Source organism: Aythya marila, assembly GCF_965140915.1.
Source record: "Aythya marila genome assembly, chromosome: 20".
NCBI lineage: Eukaryota > Metazoa > Chordata > Aves > Anseriformes > Anatidae > Aythya > Aythya marila.
Genome location: NC_139061.1, coordinates 856,116 through 882,551, shown reverse-complemented (window position 1 = coordinate 882,551; position 26,436 = coordinate 856,116). Strand labels below are relative to the sequence as shown.

At 45.0% G+C, this 26,436-nt stretch overlaps 1 protein-coding gene across 5 annotated transcripts in view; it reads left to right on the top strand.

Moving 5' to 3' along the window:
* The window catches only part of MTMR4 (myotubularin related protein 4), a 53,210-nt gene extending 29,782 nt beyond the window's left edge, over nucleotides 1-23,428 (top strand). For all 5 annotated transcript variants that reach the window (XM_082776274.1, XM_082776277.1, XM_082776276.1 and 2 more), the window contains 15 exons: nucleotides 544-626; nucleotides 846-1,012; nucleotides 2,418-2,514; nucleotides 9,482-9,595; nucleotides 14,834-15,030; nucleotides 15,283-15,411; nucleotides 15,721-15,832; nucleotides 16,211-16,406; nucleotides 16,885-17,070; nucleotides 17,827-17,997; nucleotides 18,119-18,273; nucleotides 18,637-19,867; nucleotides 20,246-20,356; nucleotides 20,676-20,764; nucleotides 21,176-23,428. In XM_082776274.1, coding sequence (XP_082632400.1) covers nucleotides 544-626; nucleotides 846-1,012; nucleotides 2,418-2,514; nucleotides 9,482-9,595; nucleotides 14,834-15,030; nucleotides 15,283-15,411; nucleotides 15,721-15,832; nucleotides 16,211-16,406; nucleotides 16,885-17,070; nucleotides 17,827-17,997; nucleotides 18,119-18,273; nucleotides 18,637-19,867; nucleotides 20,246-20,356; nucleotides 20,676-20,764; nucleotides 21,176-21,353 — 3,216 coding nt within the window. In that variant the 3' untranslated portion in view covers nucleotides 21,354-23,428. The remainder of the gene's footprint in view (nucleotides 1-543; nucleotides 627-845; nucleotides 1,013-2,417; nucleotides 2,515-9,481; nucleotides 9,596-14,833; nucleotides 15,031-15,282; nucleotides 15,412-15,720; nucleotides 15,833-16,210; nucleotides 16,407-16,884; nucleotides 17,071-17,826; nucleotides 17,998-18,118; nucleotides 18,274-18,636; nucleotides 19,868-20,245; nucleotides 20,357-20,675; nucleotides 20,765-21,175) is intronic.
* The last annotated feature ends 3,008 nt before the right edge of the window (nucleotides 23,429-26,436 follow it).

Below are 26,436 nucleotides of genomic sequence, written 5' to 3'. Positions count from 1 at the left end.
TGGTCACGCAGTTGCTGTCCTGCTGCTGCATTTTGGAGGGCAGATGGGGTTTTCCTTTAGATGATAATTAGGTCTTTCCCTTGCTCTTCATTTTGAAATCCAGCATTAAGCTCAGGGGTTTTAAGACTTGTTCAGGTCTCTTATAGGCCAGAGGCTGGTCTACCTGGCACTTGTCTTATTTGGATATCAGCATCCTAGAGTCAGCCAGTGGGAGCCTGAGGCTTTCTCTCACTGTATTGACATGCCGTCTTTTATTGTAGTCTTAGTTTGGCTCAGTTGCCTGTGTTTATCTAGTTGTGATTTAGTCAGTAACTGGCTGATGGTGGGAGACTAGCCAAGGACAGAACAGAAATCAGAATAGTAATCCTTGAAGAGACTCTGTGCTGGATCATGATGCTTCATAAGCCTTGAAGTGGGTTTGTAGTTTGGGCTAGGAGCTCGTGTTTGTTAACTGAGCCATGGCTGGGAGTGATGGGTCTATGGGCTGGGCTGCTGTTTCTGCTAGTATGATGTCTTCTCATGCACTGCTTCTGTCCCTTGCAGGTGCCTTTGAGGATGATGGAGAGTGTGGAGTGTCGGGATATGTTCCAGCTTCACATTGTCTGCAAGGACTCCAAAGTGATCAGGTAGCCGTTGCTATCTTATAGATGCCACTGCAGTTGCCATGATCAGCTCTGGTGTTTCTCTTTGTTTTGTCATTGGAATGAAGCTCTTTATGGTCAAGGTTGCTCTGTTTTTTTTTCCTAGGACTTGGTGCTTTATTCCTTTTTCTGAGCAGAGCTCCTTGCCTTGGTCTCAGCTGGATATATGTACCCACTGAGTATGATTTGCATTTGGGTTTGCAGGTGCCATTTTTCCACCTTTAAGCAGTGCCAGGAGTGGCTGAAGAGGCTAAATCGAGCCATTGCCCGCCCTGCAAAGCCTGAGGACCTTTTTGCATTTGCCTACCACGCGTGGTGCTTAGGAGTCTGTGTTGATGAGGAGGATCAACATGCCCATCTCTGCCGTCCAGGTAGGCTCCTGACCCATCTGCTTCCTGTTTTTTTGTCCAGAAGCACAGCAATGCAACATGAGCTATTGTTCATAAACCAACGTCTTGCTGTGTCTTACTTTCTGCTGTGGCCACAGCCCAAGTTAATCTTGCTAAGGGCCATCCCATACCTAGTCTAGACATCCAGCTGATGTCCAGATGCAGCTGGCTAACACAGACAGTAAAAGGAACAATAAATAATAAGCACACTAAGGAGTATTCTGAGCCAGCAGCACTTAAGTCCCCTTTTCCCTTTCTCCTTGTGAATGAAGAAAACATCCCATCCTTTAGTACTTTCATCATGATAATGAGACAGCTCAAGCAGTCTTGTCCTTTGACAATAAATGTCATCAGCATTGAGGCAGCATCATTAATATCAGTCCATCTGCAACTCTTCTCCAGTGCTTAGAAATGTCATGACATTCCTGTGATAAAATCTGCAGAGATGTCTGGCTCATTTTTACTCAGGCACAAATGAAATGTTTGAATCCATAAAGAGGAAAACAGAGTTGTGATAGTGCCCTCGTGTGGATTGGAAGTTTGCCCTCTCCTGGAACACAAAGTTCACTTGCAGTTGCTTTCTCTTTGAAAAGCTTCAACATGAATAAAGGGAAATTAAACTGAGTGATAAGCCCTGCTTTAGACTTAGAAAAGTGTTGTTATTAAGAGAGAAGCAGTAGCCAGAATGACGCAGGTTTGGATGGAGGGATGGGGGATGAATAGTATATCTGAAAGAAGTACCAAAAAGAAGTTGGTAGAGAAAAAGGTAAGATATGTATCCCTGCTCTGCCCCCAAACACCAGCAATTAGGAGGTATTTGATGTCTCTCCCATACAGAAAATACTATTATCCATTATAAGTACATTTACCTGCAAAAATTGTTGCTGCAGGATATGAATGAGGCAAAGAACATTTCAGTATTTATTTATTAACAAGATTTGTCACTTGAGCACCAAAGACATCCAGTATTTGTACGGTGAGGCTAAAACATAAGAGGAAACTGAGTCACCCTCTGACAGAGCAGTCTGAAAAAACTGCCTCTGGAGTGGGCTGCCTCTGCCATTGGCTTTCCAACACCTGCTTTGGAAGCCATCTCCATCAGAAGGAAAACACAGATGAAATTAATACCACTGCCCCCAAAACATGCACTGAACGGGAAGGCTATTTTTCTGCTGCTGAGACTGAGAGGTGATCTGACTTGACAAAATAGGCAGAGGAACCCATGCAAGGGACAAGTCTTTTTGGCTTCTGAATCAAGAACCCTGCTGTCCAGCTGTCCTGTGGTTTCTCTCCAGCCTGTGATAGTTGCTATGGAGCTGCCACTGATGTTTAAATTTTATCGGTTCTGCTTAGCTGTCAGTAAATACCCTATGCTCTACCATTCCAGGAGACCACGTAAGATACCGATTCGAGATGGAGCTGGTGAGGATGGGCTTTGACTTACAGAATGTCTGGCGAGTCTCCGACATCAACAACAATTACAAGTGAGTGTTTCACCACTAGGCTCTCCCCGGTCTCCTCTTTCCTTTCCTTCTTCCCTTTGCAATCCCCATGCAGAGCAGTGGATGAGTCAGGCTCCAGCTAATCCTCCGTTCAGGTCTTGATAACCCTCAGGAAGATCAGCATATGAGCCAGACCCCCTTTCTTTCCTCCTTGAAGAAGGAGTACACTCCAAACATCAGAGCTAGCAGCAATTGTAAATGCTGACTCAGGTAGTTTATAATGTGGTGGCCATAATTTATCCTTGAAGGCAATCTAGGGTCTTGGAGAAATCATTCATCATAGGGTTGCCTTTCTGGTCAGTCTTTCTAAAATGCTCACATTGAAAATTGAAAGGTTACATGAAGTCAGGCAGCCATTCACCTGTGTCAGGAAACTGGGGACAAGCCAGTGGAGGGCTCTCAAGGTACTGAGAAGTCTGGAGGAAGAGCTGGGTTGGTTCAGCCTGGTGAAGGAGAGGCTGAAGGGTGATCTGCTTACAGCCTGCAGGGCAGTTACAAAGGTGATGGAGTGAGACTCTTCTGACAGTGGAAGGTGAAAGAACAAGGGACACTGGCCTCAAGTTGCAGCTTGGGAGGCTCAGATTGGACATGGGGGAAGTGTCCTTCTCCAGAAGGGGGAAGATGCTTTGCTGGGATAAGTCACCCAGGGAGGCGGGAGGTCTCCATCCTTGGAGCATTTCAGGTCTCAGCTAATCTGGTGTTGGATGTGGTTCCACTGTGGGCAGGAGGTAGGAGTGGAGATCTCTGGAAGGTCCTTCACCCAGCACGTCAGTGATTCTCCCCTGTCTTATGCTCCTGGAGAAGAGCTCTTGGAGAAGCGCTTCCGCATTCTTTGCAGCAGGTGGCATTAAGCCAACAGGTTTTTATTAAGCTTTGACTGACATGTTCATTTCTGCATTCCCTTTCATCCTTTGCTTGAAATGACTGGTATCCGTCAGTCTTTTCTGTATTTCTCAGACAATAAAAACATCCCCAATCACCTTTATATTTCCAGTTTCTTGTGGAGACCGTGAGAAGCCTCAGGTATGCTGACCTGGGGAAATCCCTGTGGAGTTTGCTGCCTGCTACCTTCTCTCACGTGCTTCCTCAGGAATCCAGGCATCAAGCAATCTGGGCTTCAATTCATTTTCTTCTTATCCATACCACATTATTGCTTCTGGAATGTTACGTGACTTTGTTGACAGCATTTACACAGTTTTTCCAGGAATTTCAGATAAAAATTGTTTTCCTGAACTGCTCAGTTTCAGAATGCACAACAGGTAGGTCTGTGCTGCAGGTGCAGTCTCTATCTTTGAAAGCAGCCAGGTTTTCCTTCCCTGCTAGGCTTTGGGATGTGATTCCCTCTGACTGCTTCAGAAAGTCCAGCTTAGATCAACCACCTGTGGTTTGCTTCCTGGGAGTTATGACCAGCAATGCTCAGCTATTAGCAAACGTCTCTGAAGACAGATGTTTGGTTTTCAACCAAACCAGGGAAGAAAGAACTTGAAAGAAGTTCTTAGCAAGCTGGATGCAGGCCTGGTTGTGCTTTCCTTGGGTCTGCTGAGTTCCTCCGTGGGGATCCTGGCAGGTCTCAGCTTCCTTTCTCAGCAGACATCTCAAGATCTTAAAGGTGTTGTAATTTGCTTGTGCAACTCAGAAACCAGTTCTCTCTTGCTGCTCCAGGGAGTGTGTCTTTAAATCCTGCCTTGGCTTTTGATCATTACCACCTGCCTCTATTCACAGGAATCAGGTTACTTTTTAACTGTTTATAGTCCTTTTTATCTTTTATTTCCCAGCATTGACAAAACAATGTTGTTAGAGACAGGATACTCCAAGGTAATGACTTTGTTCGTTGTCTTTCAAGTCTGTTCCGAGATGTTCTTATCTGGTAACTATTATCTTCTTCCTGGCGACAGCCATCATAAAAGTAGAGCTATACAAGCATATAATAACCACTCCTTCAGTCATGATAAAAGTTATACTCTTTCAGCACACAATAATAATAAAAATATTACATAATATCTCCATGGCTTTTACATCCCCAGTGATCTGTACACCGAGAGAACTGTGCATGCTCTGACATAGGCCAGCTAATGTACCCATGCTGTCTGAGGTAGAAGTTGTTTTCATGTTGCCCATGATGCTAGGAGAGTTGATGCACACATAGTTCCTTCAAAAATAAAGAAAGAAAGAAACAAACAAACAAACAAACAAATTCACCTTTCTTTTGCTGTTGATGCTTATCTTCAGCTTTGATCTTTTTACAGCCACTCACAGTTTTATTTATTTTTGGTTTTATGAGAAAAAGCTGCCTGGAGTGCTGTGGTATTGTTGAAGATATCCGATGTTTCCTACTCATTTCTGTGACTGCTCTTAATTCATAGTTTGTCTTATTTTGTTAGACTTCTCTACAAATCTTAATACTTTCCTCCACTTTCATGGCAAAGGTGATGCTTCATGTTCTTGCATACTGTGAAGGAGGATCTCTCACTGGGGTGGTTGTTGCCTTTGTGGCAAGAAGATGCTTCGTCTGTCCTTGTCTGTAGGTGTGGCTAGTGCTGATTTATGCATTAGTGTTGTTAATGCCTCTTTCTGGGATCTAACTTCACAGTTTCAAAAACATTCCATTTGCTAGTTTGGGTCAGCATGGTCCATGAGTCACATTGTTTCACTGTTCATTTCTTTCCATGTGCAGTGTGAGCACATTACACAGCACAGGGCCAAACATGGGTCCCTTTGGGACTCCCTTTCTCACAAAAAATAACCAGTTACATTCTGTTACTGTTTCTTGCTTTTCAAGGGTTGCTGTTTCTCAAGAGGAGCTTCTTTCAAGTCTTCAGTGAGCAACTTGTGTAAAAAAAAAAAACCAAACAAAAAAACAACTATGAAAATCGAAATCCACTGTCAGCTTCGCAGTCTGTATCTACTTGTTCAGTGGTGCCTGCAGCAAGCTCTAGATACGTGACATGCGACCTCCCTCCACAAAAGCCATTGTTGACTCTTCCCAAGTGCACTGTATTTACCCTTGCACCAACTGTGCAGTCAGTGGCTTTGTACAGAAGTCAGACTTGAGAGGTTTCCCACATTCACCCCAGAGAGCTTTTTACAAAATTGATACCAAGTTTGCCACCTTTCATTCCTCTGGCACCCAAGCCAATGTAAGCAATAGATTACGCATCTCAGTTAATCATTCACCTGGTGTGCATTTGGGTTGCTGTAGCAATGTTGGGTATTATCCAGTCCTGCTGATTAGTTGCTCTTCATTCCTAGCAGATAGTTCTACAGCTTCCCCTGCTGAAGTTTCCACATTAATCTGTTCTTGTCCCTTGTCCCTTGCAAAACAGGCATAGGTCTGGCAACTTCTTTTCTCTGTGCACTCCTCCAATGATCACCGGGATCATTGTAGATAGTTTTGACTCTCTGCTGTGATCTTGCTTATCTATCAGACCTCCGAGGTGTCTTCATAGTTTTAATCTCTTAATAGGGCATTTCTTGAAAACTGCATGATTGCCTTGTTTTTACTGTTTTTTAATTGAGATTCACATTTGGCTCCTCTCAGGTTTGTGTCCTTTAGAAACGTTTCCCCTATTTGAAGGATGTCATTGTATTTCTAAAATCCTACTTTCATTCACCAACTCTGCCATCTCTTTCTGATCCTTTGATGTGTTTTATATTACATTGAATAGCATATTTAATTAAGCATCGCATCAACTGCAAGCTTTTTCTTTTTGCTTCCTTTCACTTTCTCTTGAAGTATATAAAAATGAATCTTTTCCTCTTTCTGAAGCAGACTTCTACCACAGTGAGAACCTTTTTGCCTTTAAATGTATTTTCGACTTCTACTGTGCAACGATTGCTGCAACAAAGTGATTTTTCAGTTACCCTGTTTTGGAGCAGCTTTGTGCATGCTTAGGACCAAAGGAAGAGTTATATATCTTTTGTATTATTTGGCTGGTACCACCAAGAAGCAGCTGATCATTTCTAAAAACGTAGCCTTTGTCTAATGTGTTATCATGATGCTTATGTATTTTATGTGGAAGCAATGCAAGTCTCCCATTGCAATTTCTGCCCTTGCAGCCTCTCTGAATCTCTTTCAGCCTTTCATGGGTATTGCTGCCGTGCTGCTGTGGTTGTAGTGTACCCCTAGTACTATCCAGTTTCTCTTTAGGGTTGGGATTTCAGTCCATGCACTTCTTGCAATGTGTGTTGATGCTGGCAACTCTTGGCCTCGCAATTTCACCTTCAGTTTTTCTTGGAACAGACAGGACTTTGTTAGATCAATCTATTCTGGTCTTCCTACAAAGCTTCTACTCCAAAATCTAGGGTACCAGTGATAATCTTCCTTGTGCCAAGTTTATAAGGTGCTGTTAAGCCAACATACTTCTTTATCCTGGCTCTTTGTGTCCTCTAGCCTTAGGAGCACAGGTCTGTTTATCTTCACCTCAGTGTCAATTTTTGTGCACCCTCCTTAAATTTGGCTTAACTTGTTGAGGCTGTCCTGTGTTCTAACCTGAATTTTATTGACTTGATCCTTATTGTTTTTGTAAGATTACAGAGTTTGTGGCTTAACTCTTACAATATATGCTCCTGTACTGAAACACTCTTGTATTTATTCTCCCCAGTTTTTGAGACATCTTCCATAACATTTCATCCTAAGTGCCAGGAAACAGGTTCTGTTTTGATTTAGATGAAGACCATTCTTTTACAAACCATGGCTATTCAAAAAATCCCCCCAGATCCTAATAGGTACTAATCTTATTCAACATTCCATTGTTCTTGATCACACTTCAGTGCTTTTCTGGTTTTCTGAGCAATTTTACAAGAGGAACATGAAGCACTCCAGAGAGTTCTACCACACACAGATATTCTGTCTTCAGCTTCTTACCCAACAGCTTAAATTTTCCTTACTGGATTCTCTTTCCATGCCCTATTGTTATTGTCCCATAGACCAGCCTTGCCTTCTGTCCAGGGCTTTCTGAGAAGCTGTCTAGACACAGTGTGAAGTAACATTTCTAACATGTCAGGCAGGTCCTTTCTACCATCACAAACCAGGTAACATCAGCTAGGGTAGCCTGGATTGAGGGGAGCACCAGGCCATCCTCTGGAGCTTACCTGCGTGATAGTTTCACCCTCCTCAGTTTGCTTCCTGTCTGCCCCAAAACATTCCTTCGAAAGATGTGGGTTATAGCCTGGAGCTGAGACTGCTCTTTGATGTTTCTTGTCAGGGCTTTGTCTGCCTGAGCTGCTGGGGCTCTGCTGGTCCGGCATCCAGGCGGTGCTTCCTCTCTGAAGCCTGCAACCTGTCTGCCCGCATGCAGCCACATGCTGGGAGCCCAGGGGCAGAGCAGTTGCTGCAGTAACCAGGAAGCCCCTGCACTCCTGAATTTTCACCTGTGCATCATTTTGTTTGCATTGCTCTTAGCTCCTTTCCCCAGCATGCTATTTGGATTTCCCCATCTTTCCCTTGGCTGCTGTCTTGTCCTACTGTTAACATACACTACAATTGGTTTTTTTAACGTTTGGGGAGTTAAACATTTGTAATCACAGAATCGTCTAGGTTGGAAGAGACCTCCAAGATCACCTAGTCCAACCTCTGACCTAACACTAACCAGTCCTCCACTAAACCATATCACTGAGCTCTACATCTAAATGTCTTTTAAAAGACCTCCAGGGATGGTGACTCCACCACTTCCCTCGGCAGCCCATTCCAATGTGTAATAACCCTCTTGGTAAAGAAGTTCTTCCTAACATCCAACCTAAACTTCCCCTGGCACAACTTTAGCCCATTCCCCCTCGTCCTGTCACCAGGCACGTGGGAGAACAGACCAACCCCCACCTCGCTGCAGCCTTCTTTAAGGTACCTGTAGAGACCAATAAGGTCGCCCCTGAGCCTCCTCTTCTCCAGGCTGAACAAGCCCAGCTCCCTCAGCCGCTCCTCGTAGGACTTGTTCTCCAGGCCCCTCACCAGCTTCGTCGCCCTTCTCTGCACCCGCTCAAGCACCTCGATGTCCTTCTTGTAGCGAGGGGCCCAAAACTGAACACAGTACTTGAGGTGCGGCCTCACCAGAGCTGAGTACAGGGGGACGATCACTCCCCTAGTCCTGCTGGCCACACTGCTTCTTATGCAAGCCAGGATGCTGTTGGCCTTCTTGGCTACCGGAGCACACTGCTGCCTGGAAAATCCTATTGCCTGTTCCCCACTCCCTCCCTCTCTCCCCCCCCCCCCAACTTCTGTTTCAGCCAGACTGCTTTGAACTTCTGTGAGTTTAGCTGTGGCGCTTTGTTACTGCAGCTCTGTTTCTTAAAGAGTTGTGTCCCCTCTGCTATAGCTGTACATGCTTGGAGTTTATCTAGGTGACCAGATTGGTAGGGACTTGTCCATCACATTTATGTCACTGCTGGCACATGTTCAGATAATGACCTCACTAAATAAGATACTATTTCAGATCTCCCTTGTATCATTTTATTGTAGCACAGACCAAACCATCATTGCCATCTTTCTAGGCAGAGATCTACATCTTTGTCATGGAGGTGTGTAAAGCTTGTCAGTGGTGATCTGTTTCCTAAAAGGGCCAGATAATCATTTACTAAACATAGTGTGCATTTCTGGGTTTGTAAGTAATGCAAGAAAACTGACCCCCCCACACACAATGACTGTTCCCTTAGACCCTCGTGCACATTTAAATCCAGAGCATGTTCTAAAGGCATCCTTGGGAAGTGCTGGGATACTTGGCATGGGTCCAGAGGTGAGGCCTGATGTTAAGGGAGGCTGTTATCTCCTAGCTCATTCTTGACAGCATTTTTTGGGTTACTTTTCCTGTGTTGAAACTGTACTGAGACAGATATGAAGAGGAAGAGCCATGCAGAGTTTGTGAAAATGTGAAATGCTCCTGCACTCTCTGTACAACTTGTCTAGTACATATTTTAGTCACTGAGTTCTCATCTTGCCTTGCTGCTATCTTTTTTCCAGGCTTTGTTCCAGTTATCCCCAGAAGCTGCTGGTGCCTGTCTGGATCACGGATAAGGAGCTAGAGAATGTGGCTTCATTTAGGTCATGGAAGAGGATCCCTGTGGTTGTGTACAGGTAAAAAAAAAAAAGCAAAACAGCATGCTCCCCAAGTCCCCAGTAGCTGCCCTTTAGACAGGTCTAGGAACTTGGTCTGTGATGGTAAAGCAGGACATTCTCCCAGAGAGAAAAATCTTGGGTAAGTGCTGCTTGTTTCCTGCTTTCATTTAGATCTGAGGAGAGAGGTGACTTTCCTTCTGTGCGAGATGCAGCAAGAATCCCATGTCAAATTCAGGTTCTCTTTGAGTTTCAAAACATTGTCACAAATTGAAGTGTGCCTAGCTGTTACTTTGAAAAGAAATCTTGGTCAAAATGAGCCTGCTGCATGGCCCTTCAATCAACGACTTACCACAGCCTGGATATACATTTTAGTACCCACATGCAAATCATTCCTGTTTTGACTGAGTTGTGAGAGTTTGAAAACAGAGTTTGAAAAAAGAGTTTGAAAGTAACAGGTAGGATGAAATATTTGCATGTGGCTGAACATCATTGATTCAATAACTGGTAAATATGGAGAGTACCTCTTCCCCGATCAGAGCAGCCTTCCAAAAATTACCTATACATGAGGATGCATGACGCTAGGCAGCAAACAAAGCAGGGCTTTTCAGGGCAGGGGGTTGATTTCTCATTAAGCATGTCTTCTAGGAGGCTGACATGTTTGAACCAAATGGGACGTTGGTTGCATAGGTGTGCAGGAAGATACCTCACCCAGTCAGTGTATGTTGTAATGTATGTTGTGGTTTCTAGCATCAGACTCAGTGTTAGCAACTATTAAATCCAAATATAAAAAGCTTTGAAAATGTCAGAGTTGCATTACAAAGGAAAGCCCTGGAAAGCAAGAAAGCCAGGAAACAAAACCAGCAAATTTACACATACCTTAACTCTACATCTTTGTTTTACATGGTTTGTGTTACATGCTGGCAAAACAGCGTGCTGTTTCTACAAGAGCTAAATTCTACAATGAAGTAATAATGAGCACTGGTTATCGCATGGAGCCTCCCCCTCTTTGCAGCCGAGTCAGCTAACAAGTTAATTGTATTTGTGATTACTTCTGCTAAAAATGGTCTGGCGCTGGAGACTGTGTGCTTGTGCACCTGAGGGCAAAGCCATGTCTTTTTCTACCCTCTTAAAATTATTTTGTTCAGCGCTTTATAATATCACTATGAAGGTACCCAGTAATTTACAGGTTGAACTGCAACCTTTTGCAGCCTGGTATCAGATTAGAAGATGCTGACAAGTGATGTTATAAGATGGGTCCAGGCCTTCCCCATTTCTCTCTCATTTTCACGTTCTCTTTAGCCTTTGCCTTCAAACTTTATGCATTTGGCCAAGAGGGTCTATGAGGGCCATGGCTGCTTCTGGAGTACCTTGTGCTGTGCCAAGGGGAAGGGGCAAAATGCAGAGCCTCACACTCAGCTCCTCATCACCTACAGCTCAGGGGAGAGGGCAAGTGGCCTTGGATGAATTTATCCCAGGGACTCAGTCACCACAGGACTGTTTGCTAGAGTTCAGAGATTTTGGAGAGCAAGGCTGAATTCAATAGCTGACACTCGGATCTGTAAAGCATGACACCAAAGATACCACATTATCAGTTTCCTTACAAAAAGTATAATTTAGCTGGTAAGCAAAACAGAAATACGGATCTCCATCTTCGAGTCCTCAGTGGAGGACATGCACAGTAGAGATTCAGGACCTTCCAGGCACAACTCACTTTTAAAGCAACACAGAGGACGCAATCAATTATGTAGTTGACTACAGAGGCAGACGGGCATTGTATGCCAGCCGCTCCTCATTATTACTCTGTCTGCACAGCCACCTTCAGAAGACCTTGGGACTACGTTAGCAAGACAGCTTCTCACAGAAGCTCAGCAGTTGCCTTTGACTGTGTTCATGCTGCGGTGAGTGTCAGGGAAGCAGTGGGCAGATGTGGACATTGCTGCAGCTCCATGCTGAGCATTGGTCTCAAGCTGGTCAAGGTGGAGTGAGCCAGGGCTTTCATCTGGTGGCTGGGAAACAAAGCACTTGCATGAATGCATCTCAGGTGGGAATCTTTAGGTGATGCTGAGAGGCAGCAGCTCCGTAAACCCTCTCAGCAGTTTCTCGTGTTTTAAGCTGAGCTGCTTGACTTTGCGTAGTGGATGAGAACTCCTATGGCCAGAATAACAGTCAGGAAAATCAAGATGGCATGTGCTAAGAACATCACATCTGCTCTAGCCTTGTGCTCTGAGTGAATCTGGGAGTAAAAGATCAACTGATAAGATACAAGGCATGTCATACTCCAGCATTGGATTCTGAAAGGGTCTTGAGTCATCTAGACTAAACTGAGGATCCCTGGGGAATACTTACATCCACATAAGTTAACATGCTATGGCACGTTCTACCATTCCAGTTTCAAGAAAGGATCATTTTTCCTCGGGGAAAACTTCCATTAAGAAAAGAACCGAAACTTCATACGCTCGTGTTGTGAAGATCTGCAGGAGACCACAGAATCAAGCTAGCTATGTGTGCTTCCGTGGTCTAGGAAGCTCACTGCAGGCTCGGTTTTGGTTTTGGTTCTTATACTGGCACCTGCTACACTTTCTGCTTACTGATGTCTTCATGCTCATCAATGTTGGCCATGTTTCCTCGTGTTTATTAGCACATCATTACATCTCTTGAAACTGGTTACCTCAAGACCATGCCCTGCCCAGTATTTGTTGCGCTGCTCAGAAGCCTGTGGTACCAAGAAATTCTCTAAATGTAGTATGACACTTTGGCCATGCTTCTAGTAATGCATTGGACAGGCCATCACTGAGGTGGCCTCCTACAACTCACATCTACACAGCTACAATCTTTTCCTACCCTCTGCACCCCAAAATGTTACTGTCACATCCAAACAGGCTGCTGGGAACAGTCCCTGGCACAGCACCTGCATGTCCCAGAAACGTGCTCGGGCGCTGTCTGGGAAAGTGCTAGTTGGCACAGGCCGAAAATTGTGGGTGTGATAACAAACAGGCTTGGATGATCACAGGCCGGTGCTTAAGTCCACACCTTGGCTCTGTTTCATTTACTAGTATAAACAAAGCCTTTGCTGCTGTCTGTATTATCCATCCTTCAGTGATCCCAATGCCAGAAATAGACCTTCTGGGAGCGTAACTCACCTTGCAAAACAAAACAGCAGCAGAGGATGGCACCAAATGAGAAAAGACTCCAAAGTATTTCGAGTTAGCTGCATACGAATATTGTTTTTTGGAAGTCTTCAGTTTAGAATCTTCATCAGTATTAACTATGGGACGCCATTAGCAATAAAAACTTTTTCAGTGTTTACTGGTAAGTTGCTTCAGGACAATCTTGTCTCTGAGGAGCAAAACCATTTCTACAAACTGCAGTAGCTGCTGGTGAGATGCCACTGCTGTTGAAAGAAATTCAAAGTTTCAGTGTATTTTCTGGATGTACTGCCTTACAGCAAGTAATGTGAACAAGCATTGTCATCCACTGTGGAACAGCAGAGCCTATAACAGGGGGATGCCAGCATGAGCAAAAAGAGACACCTTCAAGAGTTCTTCTACTTTTAGCCCCCACCAGTAACCAAACAGCCTTTGAGTGATGGCATGAGGCTTGTGCTAGTGTGTTTTAGGATCTAGGCTGTTATGTATTCTGCCACCAATGCAGGTTTTTCAGAGGTGTCAACCTTCAAAGAAAATATCTGTCAGATGTTTTATCTCTGTCTTTGTTCTTACTCCAGCTCGTCTTCAGAGAGGTGTCACATGCGGGGCAGTGGGACAGGGAGGGATGAGTGTACAGGGCTGTCCAGGTTCTTGTCCCCTCCCTGAGAAGGGCCAGGCACCACGAGTAGCATCTTGAGGAAGTGTAACAGACAGGACAGGGATGCAGGTATTCTGCCTTGCTGTGTCTTTGGAGCAGCCAAAGTATCTTAGACTTCCTGCGGCATATATTCAGGAGAATGTATGGTTGTGTTTCATGGTCACTTGGTGGACCTACCCACTGTGAATTAAATATATTTATAATTCCGTATCATTGTGGCAGTGAGTCCACTCTCTGTTACGGTTGTGGATGGATTAGAGAAAGAAGCTTGTGTGATTGTGAAGATGCAGGTGTGTGATGTGGTGTCATAGTATTTTCTGTTTTATTCTTTTCTTAATAATTCCTTGCACATTCTTAACCTTTCTGCTTCCTTTGAGCCTTGAGCTGAGGCTGTTTAAGAACAGCAGTGACTTCAAAGTCTTTGAGATTTGGCAGCTTATTGTGCATAACTGTTTCATGTCATAACTGGGATACTTATTGATCATCTTTAAATACTTTTCAATTATTATTGTTACATTTTTATCACTCAGTATCATGAGATCCTCTGCATTTTTTCCAGTCAGCTATGACTCTTGGATAATTCTGTAGCACAAGCAAAATTTGTCACATAATCATCCACTCCCTTTTCAGGCCACTTGTGACTGACTTGACAAGTATGTTCATATGAAAAAATGAGTACTTCTTTCTATTTCAGACCTTCTGCCAGGCCTTGATTAGCAGCAGCCAGGGTAAGGTTCACATTAGTAAACACCAGCTCAGGCCTCCACCCAGAAACTAACTAGTCCGATGCTGAGTGAGTTAATCTTTCTAATTTACAAGCACTAAATGAAATGGTTTAACAACCAGTACATAATGTAAGGGAGGAAAAATGTGAAAATAGAAGAACAGAACAAGAACAGAACAAGTACAAGAAATAATTATGACTTTCCCGAAGTACAGCCATATTTATTGGAACTTCTCTCTAGTTTTCTAGAGTTGTAATGACAAGAACAACTGGCAGCTTCCCCCTTGCTACAGAAACTCTGGATCATTTTAGTGGTGGTCAAGATCCCAGCACAGCCACTGGTCCCAGGGGTGCAGTTGCCGCCATCCGCTGGCACTGCGTGTTCCTGACAGCCACTCCTGCAAAAACTGCAGCAACCTGCTCCTCTGCAATCTCGTTTTGCCAGCTGTTCCAGCTCCATCAGCCGCTCCTGCGCTACTCATAGCCATCTTCTGTTCCTCAGTGCTGAGATTTGAGTGACAGCCTCTGTGTCACTGCTGTCGTTATGAATAATGGTTATTTGAAATGCCCTGCCCTGTTTCACTGCTTAACTACAAGGGTAAATGCAGCAGATGAAGCAGTGAGGAGGGTTGCACAAGCACTGGCTGTTTGTAGATGTGTGGGGAAGTTTGCTGGGCTCATTCCTCACCTCTCCAGGGGGATTCATCCAGCTCTTGCTTGTTTTGCAGACATGTGCGCAATGGGGCAGTGATTGCACGCTGCAGCCAGCCTGAAATCAGCTGGTGGGGCTGGCGAAATGCTGACGATGAGTATCTTGTGACATCCATTGCCAAAGCCTGTGCCTTGAACCCTGGAATAAAGGTACCTGGTGGCATTCCACACAATGGAAGCAGTGATGGCAGCGAGGCCTGTGAGGCTGACTTCGGTGAGGCAATATGCTCCCTTCTGCTGTCTCTTAAATGTGTGAATTATGGTGTGGTTCCTACATCTAAATATTGTTGTTGCCACTAGCAGGGCTGTTACAGTGAAAGATTTAAACCCGACATCCAAGTCAATAATCTGGGCCCTGCATGTGGGACATGTCTCTGGGCTTGTACGCGTCCAGTGTTGGGTTGTGCTGGAGGCCTGTTGTAAGAGGGAGGGAGGTGCCAGGAACTCAGTCGTGCTGTCTCTGCAGACTCGTCCCTGACCGCATGTTCAGGTGTGGAGAATGCTGGAACTCCTCAGAAGCTGCTGATTCTTGATGCCAGATCCTACACCGCAGCTGTGGCCAACAGAGCAAAGGGAGGAGGCTGCGAATGCGAAGGTACACAGAGATAAGCAAATCCCAGTGTGTTGCTCTTGAACCTGCTGTGTTGAGTGGGCCCTGGAGCACAGTTTGGGTCAGGCTGGCAATTTGGTGCTCACTCTCTGGGAGCACATTCCCCTTCTCACTCATGCAGTCTGTTATCCCAGATATATTGCTGCTGGCCCACAAGGCTTTTCTAGAAACGCTGCCTACCTTCTGCTAGAGACTAGAAACAGTGCTGCAGGGTACAGCCAAACTATGTGCATAGAGGCACTTGCTGCAGTGGCAGCAGCACTTTCTGAATGTTTTTGTCTCTGTTGTGTTCAGAGTATTACCCAAACTGTGAAGTTGTGTTCATGGGCATGGCCAACATCCACTCCATCCGCAACAGTTTCCAGTATCTGCGTGCTGTTTGCAGCCAGGTACCAGACCCTAGCAAGTAAGTGACCTTATTCTAGCTAAGTTTGATGCCATATCTGTTAACGTCCTGTGAGCTTTTTTTCTTCCTTTTTCTTTTTCTCCACTCCAGATTTCTACCTCACAAAATGGAGGAAAAGTGCTCACAGTGCTTAAGTGGTGCCCATTTTGATCCCCAGTAATCCAGAACAGATAGTATCACTGACTCAGTATCACTTATCTATTTATATCCTCTGAAGGTTTCAAAAACATAGCTGTTTTTGGGGAAAACTGAGATTAGGTGATGGATTCTTTGTAGTTATTCACAAACTGTCTAACTCCTCTTTTGGACGTTTTTAGAAAAGACACTGTTTTTTTCACTGCTAAGGAACCATCTCCTTGCTTTTTGCACACCTTCTAGCTGGCTTTCTGCCCTGGAGAGTACCAAGTGGCTGCAGCACCTTTCTGTCATGCTGAAGTCAGCGGTGCTGGTCTCCAGTGCAATTGACAGAGAAGGGCGTCCAGTGTTGGTTCATTGCTCAGACGGCTGGGACAGAACTCCACAGATTGTAGCACTGGCAAAGATTCTTCTGGACCCTTACTACAGGACCATGGAGGTACACATTGTGCTATTTTGCTGTTTCATGTCTGCTAAATGACAGTCTGAGTCTCCTCAGAAAGGAACAGAACTGTATTTAGCAATTAGTTTAGTGGCATTTCAGAGCTGCTCTTACAGGTACTGAGTTTTTCTGTATGGTCTTCCTGCGTGTTTTCAGTAAACTATATACCTCATTCCCAGTGTCGTAAGACACTTTGAAAAACAACCTGTTGTGCTCAAGGTGCAGCCGCTTCCCTGTACTTCTTGTGTTCATTCTCGTGGCTGTTTGTCATATAGAAATAACAGTTGTCACTTTGTTTTTGGAAACCTCTGACATTCATGTAGCTTTGCTCCCAAACCAAGAACAGATACAACTTTCTTTGCAGACCTTCAGAAGTCCTGCGATTTCCTGGCACTGCTAGCAGACAGAGCTTGCCTTGTCTTGCTAGGTGCCTGCAGCAAAATTGCCTGCAGTTAGTTTTCTCTTGTGTTCGCAGGGTTTCCAGGTGCTTGTTGAATCAGATTGGCTGGATTTTGGTCACAAGTTTGGTGATCGCTGTGGTCACCAGGAAAAGGTGGAAGATCAGAATGAGCAATGCCCAGTTTTCCTCCAATGGCTGGATGCTGTTCATCAGCTTCTGAAGCAATTTCCTTGCCTCTTTGAATTCAATGAAGCTTTTTTGGTAAGAAATATGCATGCAAACATTTCTTTATTCCTTGCGAGATGTGAGCAGAGGCAGAGAGAAGGCCATATTTTACAGCATTATAGTTGAAAAACAATTCTTTAAAAATGGGAAAGTGTCTGAGTACTGCCTGGATTTCTGCTGGCATTCCTGACATACCTACACTGTACGGGTCCAGCCCTGCACTTTGGTTGTGGTATTTTGACCTGGTGCTGTATGTGTAATGCTCCTGATGGGTTCTTGCAATTTCTTCTTTCTCCCAGTAGGGATTGCAGGCTTGGAGTACCTTGCAAACTGGGCAGTGATGAAGGTTTTATATTGTCTAATTTCTATGAATCACTTCTTCTGTGGGTCCCTTTCTAGCCCAGTGAATTCAGATTTTCTGAAATCAGAATTCAGGAGCATTGTTCTGATCAAAAGCTTGATTTGCATCTCTCAGACATACTAAAAAAAAAGGGGGGGGGGACGACAAATGATAGCTATTAATTGCTGACTTACCAAATAATAGTTTAGGGCCATAGAAGGGTGGATATGGTATTGGTTGACCATTGCTTTCTCTTTAAGCTAAGTGGCTCCTGTTATCCCCAATTTGTCCTGCCCTGTGTGACAGAGGACCACAGTAAGGTCACCAGCTAGATAGAAAGTACATGGACCATCCTAGACAGGTATCCTAGACAGGTAGAAGACACTGCTCTTGGGGACAGGAGACACTGCTTACCAGTGGCCGTGACAATTGTTCTCCTTTTGATGCTGCAGGTAAAGCTGGTGCAGCACACATATTCCTGCCTCTATGGGACCTTCCTTGGGAACAGCCCATGTGAGCGAGAGATGCACAACATCTACAAGCGTACCTGCTCCGTGTGGTCCCTCCTGCGGGCTGGCAATAAGAACTTCCACAATCTTCTTTATATGCCAGGGTCTGAGCAGGTGAGTAGAGCTCCTGGTCTAGTCTTCTGGGCTCTGTGCCTGCCGAGCACTGGGGACTGTATAAAGAGAGACTGGAGAGGTTTCCTTCTATGTTCATCTCTAAACATAGCAATTCTTGCAGGTGCTGCATCCAGTGTGCCATGTCCGAGCACTGCATGTCTGGACAGCAGTGTATCTCCCAGCTTCCTCCCCACATCCTCTGGGACAGGATGATATGGACATTTACATGCCCCCTGGATCTCAGAGCCAGGAGTTCAGTGGCAGATGTTTGGACAGGTAAGAGCCTGGAGCTCCAGTCCTAGGTTGCCTCTTACCCACAGTCATCTTTCCCTTCTTGCTCATTATAGTTTCTCTGTTTTACCTGTTGTGCTTATTATCTTTACTGTGGAGAGCAAGAGCTCAGTAGCATTGTCCCAGCCACTTGGAGAAGAACATGTATAATTCCCCGATGCTCCTAAAAAGGCAGATTGTGGATGCCATGATGTAGTTTCATGCCTTTCAGTTCATGCTGCTGCGCCCCTCTACCTCACCCCACCCCATGATCTCTAATTAGGAACATTTATGTTATCTCAGTTTCAGCTGAAATGAGGGACATTTCAAGAGTTTTGTTCTGAGATTTGCTTTGCTTCTGGGTTCCAGATTACCAAAGACAAGATCTATGGATGACCTGCTTTCAGCCTGCGACTCCAGCAGCCCGCTGACCCGCACATCTAGTGATCCAAACCTGAATAACCACTGTCAGGAAGTCCGGGTGGGCCTGGAAGCCAGGCATGCCACTGCTGAGGGAGCTGAGCTGCATGTGGGAGAAGGCAGCGTGATGGCTGCAGGCGAGGCAGGGGAGGTGGAAGAGCATCAGCAAAATGCCCCCCTGCAAGCCAGCAGTGTTTTTAGTGGCTATGCTGAGCATGAAGTGCATAGCAAGCAACAGAGCAGCTGGGCATCTGTGCCAGCAAGCAGTGTATCTCTGGAGATGGAAAAGGGAAATGTAACATACATGGAGGAACTGGATGGCGCATGTCCAGCTCCAAATCCTTCCAAGCAGGAAAATGTTGACAGGGTTCCTACCAGCTCTGAAAAGCAATTAGAAACCTGTTGCCAGGAACCCTTGAAGGCTGCTGACTTTGCATGCAGTGGAGGAGGTTGCCCCAAGAAAAACACCACCTGCCAAGACATTCCCAGCCAGGAGTCCCTGGCGCCAAGTGCTCCTTGTCAGGAGCTGGGCATCCTCTGCCTGGATGAAGATAAGGGCAAAAGCGACGCTAGAAGGAATGGACCCTGTGAGGAGCCCTGCCGGCTGGGGAGAGTCCCGCTAGAGCAATGGCGCAAACCTATTTCCCAGAGCCAAAGCAGCGAGTTCTCCTTCCTGGGGTCCAACTGGGACAGTTTTCAAGGAATGGTGACATCGCTCCCCAATGGGGAGCCTGCACCCAGACACCTCCTCTCCTATGGCTGCTGTAGCAAGAGGTTGAGCAGCAAACAGCTACGGGTTCCTGGCCTGTGCCTCAGTAGCCAGTGGTCTGCAAGAGAAGGTGCAAAAGCCTCAGTCTGCTCTGGCCATGTTGGCACACATTTTGCAGGCTCTGCAGTGAAGCCCAGCCGTTCAGGGCTACCCTGCCACCTGAAACAAGTATCTGGTCCCAAGCATGTGCCGCCAAAATGTCCTTCTCCTGTGCCTCCTCTCTACCTGGACGATGATGGGCTGCCCTTCCCTACCGATGTGATTCAGCACAGGCTGCGGCAGATCGAGGCCAGCTACAAGCAGGAGGTGGAGCAGCTACGCAGGCAGGTGCGAGAGCTGCAGCTGCGGCTGGACATCCGCCACTTCTGTGCCCCACCAGCTGAGCCACCCATGGACTATGAGGATGACTTTGTAAGTAACTGCCTCTAACACCCCAAGTCCAGCCATGCATCTCCTGGCCAGCAGTGGTCCCTGCACACCCCTCACACTCCCCTTTCCAACCAACATTCACCTTTAGAGTGGATGGTTAATACTGCTTCTGTGTTTCTTCAGCTCCTTTCCTCTGTTTTCCCTGTGCCATGTCCTCATGCCACCCAGAAGCACCTCTGCTTCCTGGAGGCCAAGCAGTGGCTCCTATACGGTTGTGAATGCTTCAGCCCTTTTCTCCTTGGGTGGAGAACTGCAGAGCTAGCCATGTGCCCCTCATAAGCACTGTGTGGCTGGAGAGGGAATGTCCTTGGCTCTGTGATTGAGGCAGCTGAGGGGATTTGACTTGTTCTCTTTTTACAGACATGTCTGAAGGAATCAGATGGCAGTGATAGTGAGGACTTCTGTTCTGATCACAGTGAAGACTGTTTGTCAGAAGCGAGCTGGGAGCCTGTTGATAAGAAGGAAACAGAGGTACGTGTGCTGCTATGGCAGCTCTAAAGGTACAGAAGAGGATGTTTCTTCCTAGCAGCTAACTTCAATGGTTATGGCAGCAGAGAGTGGGCTGGAAGAAAGGATTAGAGCAGCAACCCTTGTCCTTTAAGACAAGGTCCAAGAGATTGCATCTTCTGCTGCTGCTGCTGTGTCCAATAGAGAGGACCAGTGGGATGGGCTCTCTCAGGGCTAGCCTGTTCTGGTCCAAAGCAACATCTCAGCCTGCATCCTGGGTCCTGAGACCTGGCTGGTGTGGTGTTACAGATTTAAAGCTGATGAGGACTGGTGTTTGCCCTAGGTTACGCGGTGGGTTCCAGACCACATGGCCTCACATTGTTTTAACTGCGATTGTGAATTCTGGCTGGCCAAACGGAGGCATCACTGCAGGTAAACAATATTTTTGCTGCAGTTCCACTGCTTTTGTCTGTCAAACCTCACAGAATTCTCGAGTGCAATCTTTGTCCCCTCCACCTCCAAGGAGAAAGTGTTAAGTCTATCCTTTATTCACCAGGTCCCATAAATCCCCTGCAGGTTTCCAGTCTGCTATGTTGTCCTTGTTTCCATTTCCTTTTTGATCCTTTTGGTCTTTGATCTTTTTTCTGGGTAGTACTGCCTACTAGTCCCTTTCTAGTGCTAGCCAGCCAGATTGTGTTGGGAACCACGTTATTTTTTAAGAAACATGCTGACTAGTCGTAAGTAAGGCTGAGACTTCACTCCTGAACTTGGTCCTTTGCACTTGCTGAGATTTGCTGTGGCATTCCCAGCTCTCGTCTCACTGCTTTTCTTGCTCCTTCACAGGAACTGTGGGAATGTTTTTTGTGCCGGTTGCTGCCATCTGAAGTTGCCCATCCCTGATCAGCAGTTGTATGACCCTGTCCTCGTTTGTAACTCCTGTTATGACCACATCCAAGTGTCTCGTGCCAGGGAGCTCATGAGCCAACATCTGAAGAAGCCCATCGCCACAGCTTCCAGCTGAATGCCAGACAAGGGACCTGTCTAAGCCCAGCCTTTTCTCTCATGGGTTTGTAGGGTGACTCTGCCTCCACTGTAATTGTGAAGGCCTTTGGTGCAACACTTAAACACCAAGCTTGAATGCACTGTCTTCAACAGTCTTACTATCAGTCTGGAGCAGAGGAGCTCAGATTGGAGTACGGTGTGTGTCCCCACTCTGGTACCAGTGGGCCCGTACATTGTAGTCTGATTACCTAGGGCTAAAGAGGGGATTGCAACCTCTTTCTTTTGTGGGCTGGAAAGCAATGTTTTCACAGATATTGCCTGTGCAAAGTACCCCCAAAGCAATAGAAAGGCATGTTTAGAACCAATTCCCCCAACAAAGGCAAGCTGCTGTACAAGGAAGAGGGCAGACTCTAGGTGGTACCATGTGCTTTGAAAGGGTCTCAGCCTGGAGCAGGTCTGTAGATTCTCTTTCCATGAGTGTGATTTGTGATCAGCTTGGTGAACAAGACTCATTAGCCATCACTGATTGATTTTCTCTTGAGCATTGAAGAGAAATTCATTCTGGCTGAAAATGGGCTGAGCAGATTTCACCCGTTTTCATGCTCCACTAGGATTGGTGAATGCACTTGACTGTCCCTGCCCCCCAACAATGTGGGGAGATGGGAGATTGGCTTTTTCACTTCCTGCTCTGCCCGTCTGCTTTGTCTGCAGTAGTGTCACAGCCTGGTGCTAACACAGGAATGGCACCCTGATCTTCTTCTGGCATGGAAACAGAACTTGTGTTCCTGTGTTGCTCCTCCTCCCCTTTTCTGCCCTCAGCTCTCCACTTCCTACTGCTCTTTATCCTGAAAACTTGATACCTTGAGGGTATAGGCCATAATGTGTTGTTTTACCTCCTGGAATGTGCTGTCTGGTGTATGTGAGGGTTTCAGTCCAAATGCTGCTATATATTTCTGTGCACTTAATGTAACCCGAAGAAGGGAGAATGAAGCAGATACCAAAATGGGGGTGGGGAAAGACACTGGCTGACATAGACACTACAGTCTGTGCTTTTCACTTCAGGATGTACAACCAAGCTACAGTGATAAACATGACATGTGGCATCTGTTCAGTGGTGGAAACAGTATCTCTGTTTTGCCCCAGTGCTACCTAAAATGCCTCTTGAATTTGACATCTTTTTTTGTTGCCTGTACAGTGGTCGAAGTTCAGAGTTGCCAACTTGTAATTGCCTCTCTACTTGTTCATTAAACTAGAGAACGGAAATCCCAACTCATTCCAAAAATAAAAAGAGTTAACAATTGAACTGGGGTTAGAAAAAAAGTGGGCTTTGGGTGAGCTTTCTGCTTTAGGAAGAAGAGTTTGAACATGGGACATTTCTTTACAGAAATGCAAGTTTTCTTTCCAACAATATAAAAATGTACTATGTATTCTGTAATATGTCATGAGCTGAGACTTTATATGTTGGGAAGGGAGTACTTGTGAGGGCATTTGGTCTAATAACAAGGCAAAGTACTTCATGCTGTTGTGATCTCCCAGATTTTTTGCTATTGGTTTGTCATCTCTATCAGAGGGAACGGAATAATGACCCTTTCCTGTACTTTGATATGTCAGCCTCTGGTTTTGTAAGTCCCAATAGTGCAAGTAAAGCTAGCATCATCTGAAGACCCTGTACTTACTTGGACTCTGCTTCTTTTCCATACTGGGAACAACCAATATGGCTTTGGGAAGAGAAGGCACCTTGCTTCAGATTCTCCCTTGCCTTGTACCTTGCAGTCATTGCCAGACATGGAAGAGTAACCATTGGGCTGGCAGAAGAATTTGGATTTGTTCCTGTTTTGCACATGTTGGAATGACTGCAAGCAATAAGGAAGCCAGAAACTAGGTACTCCTGGCTCTTCCGTTCAGGCCATTAGTCCAAACTGCTTTTAGCTCTTGTGAGTTTCAGTGTCACAATGTGCTGGCCAAAAACTCTAAAATCAGTTTGATAGCATTGTGACAAACAAAATGTGCTGTACAACTCAATACAGTTGAAATAAAATCTCTATATTAGTGCTGCTGTGTTTGGACCCATTCTTTAGTTTGTGGTGTAATCTTACTCATCATTTCCCTGGCTGTAACTTGCTACCCTTTCCCTTCATTAAGGTATGTTAGGAATTTAGTATCCCTTCTCACAAATAGTAATCAAGAGTAGGACACAAAGCATGCTATGTCATAGTCTTCTAATTTGAGGCTCTGTATTCTTTACCAGACAAGCCTGTGGCTACCCAAGATGCCAACTTCCTCCAGCCTCTCCTTTAATGACTGGGTGAGGAATTTTTCTCTTCTAAACAAGAGCTGCTAGGGAGGATTCTGTAGCTTTTCAACATGTTTGTACCACTTTTACCTGGTAAGTTATGTTAGATTTGAACATCCTCAGGGATGGGATGGTTTCACAGGCTTCTGCATACCTGGATTAGTCCCCAACTTCCAATCTGTGGTAGAAGCAATGGTCCGCTTTCTCTCCTTGCAATTTGGTAAGCTTTTTCCTGCCAGTTTCACTTCTGCATCTGGCAGTTGGTTGCATTCCTCTATGCAGAATGGCAGCTGGGGACTGTTTTGCTTAGTCAGCCTGATCTGCCAAGGGTGATGCAGGTAAGTAACAGTTTGTAGTGGAACTGGAGTGAAACTTTTAGAAAGCATCCAGGGATCTTAAAATTGAATAGGCCTCTCATAAAACTACTCCAATAGTTCAGGTCAGGCAGGTACCTAAACACTTGGTTGTATTAGAAAACAGCAGCAAGATAGCTAGTCACATTTAAAAATTAACCTTTGCTCTTGAAACAGTCATACAAAAGAAGGTCATCTTTGAAGGCAATGCTTCTGAATGTTAACCGTGAATGATGTTTCTACAAGGAAGAACAAATTAACTTCCAGGCTGTGGTCTTAACAGTTCTGATGTCATCTTTCTGTGCAGTGGAAGACTGGCTGCTGGGACTGTTGTATGACCCTTTTGGCATTCCTTCACCAGAAGAAACAGTACTTCCGCAGAATTTCCCTCTGTGCCTTCAAAGCTGAATATAGGCATTTTGCCTGAGACACTTGTAACTGTTACAGTGTCAGGCTGGCAATGCCAGCAAGGGCACTTAACATTCATGAGCACTGAGCACAGAACAAAGGATTATCACTTAAAGAATATAAAGCCATAATTTGCTGACATGTTCAGGCTGAGGTAATCTATCTGTGCACACTGAAATGTGTCTAAACCTAGCACAAACAGTAAGATCAAAGCTTTCCCCTATCAGTGCACTAACTGCCATGAATTCTTAGCAAATTAACAACTGGAACTGCGTATGATGTACTATAATACCAGCCACTGAACAAAATAAACATAGATTTAGGTGTAGTGAGAAGTCAGGTCAAGCTTGTGATTGTTAGATATTATTCATCTGCTAAGCCATTAGTAGATAATGCTAAAACTGCAGCAGATGTAAAGAGACATGTTAAGCCTTGGTTATGAAAGAGGGAAAAAAAGAGGAATGTGATATATGGCCTTCTTGTGAACCCTGCAAGTACTGAACAGGAAGCAAGTTTAAAGTGCAAGACAGTCAAGACAGATGCAGGCTTTCTGAGGTGTGTTTGATGTGCTTCTGGTCATTCCATTTTCAACAGTTAAATAGCAGTACAATGCTCTCCCAAAATGTTATGCTTCTGTAAAAGTGAACTTTGGCCACTGCCATTTATTTATGGTACCTTGGGTATCTCTGTATCTCTTAAGTACATACTAACATATATATAGTAAACTGTCCTTAGATGAAAGATGCTGTATGCAGTCTCCAGTATGTTTAAAAAGAGTTACTGAAAGCAGCACACACATCTTCGGTCTCACAAAGTTTAGGTTAGTCATGCAGCTTTAGTCTCCCATGCAAACATATATTTTACTGACATGTCTGTATCCTATTCTTTCTTACTGAAAACAAAGCCAGTTCAGAACCTGTGTCAACCTCTGCATTTGAAAAGCCAGTTGTGCGAACCTGCTGGACTGGCCTATTAAGTTACGTGTTCATGAGAGAAGACAGCAGCTTAAGGGTAAGCCTTCATTATGGGGGTACTTAGGTGTTTTATGTGACCTGGAACAAAATATTCGGTGTTACAACTGCCACTTCCCTTTTGTGACTGTAGCCTTATTTCACAGTTAGACAATAAAGTGCTCCCTGTCACCTTCTAACAAAGTAATCACATTGTACAAAAATCGATATATTTTTATACCAAGGACATACATCAAGAAAATATAAGAACAAAGCATTTTCATTCATGGTCTTAAAAAAATGCAAATTTATTTTAGATTTGCATAACATTTTTTATTTTTTTTAATGGCTGCAAAGGCACTTGCCAAAAGGAAAGCATTTGGCAGAACTGTATCAGAAGTAAAGACTGACAGGCCTGGCTTAATGGTTTCAGTATATACACTGCGCAGAGCATCTTCCTTTTGAATGAATGGTAAGGGTAAGTCAACTATCTGCTAAAAGTCAGTTCTACTGAAAGAAGGGAGGCATGCAACATCAAAGACTTGTAACAGGTGAACAACTAAAGAGGAACAAATTCAATAGTCCGTAAATCCAACAGGGACAAGAATCTCTGCAACGAATTCCTGCATAGAACTGCAGTTCTCATTTGGTGATTGAATTGTGGAGGCAGCAGTAGTGCTACCAGACTTGAAGCTGCGAGTAAGGGAAACTAGGACCACCATGAGGGGAGAACCTGTGCTGCCAGGTGGATTGTACTCTGCCTGTCTTTTCAGACCCGGAGCATTGCTAGTTTGGGGAAGACTGAATGATGTAAGTCAGAGTGGGGCTGGAATGGTGTCAAGGTGGGTGTTGAGTGAAGTCTGGAGGGGCGATAAAACTGTGCAGGGAAAGAGAGATGTAGAGAAGCAGCAGCAGTAAGGCTGGCTGAAAATGCTAGGCACTGTTGTCAGCTGACAAAGCTACCTCTAGATCCCGCACTGTCCAACAACTTTTGACTGAGCTACGTTTCCTGCTGAAAAGCACTTTGTTATTATTGATCTGGTTCAAGTAAGAGCAAATTTTCAGTGTTCCCCAGAAACATTCTGAGGGGCACCTACA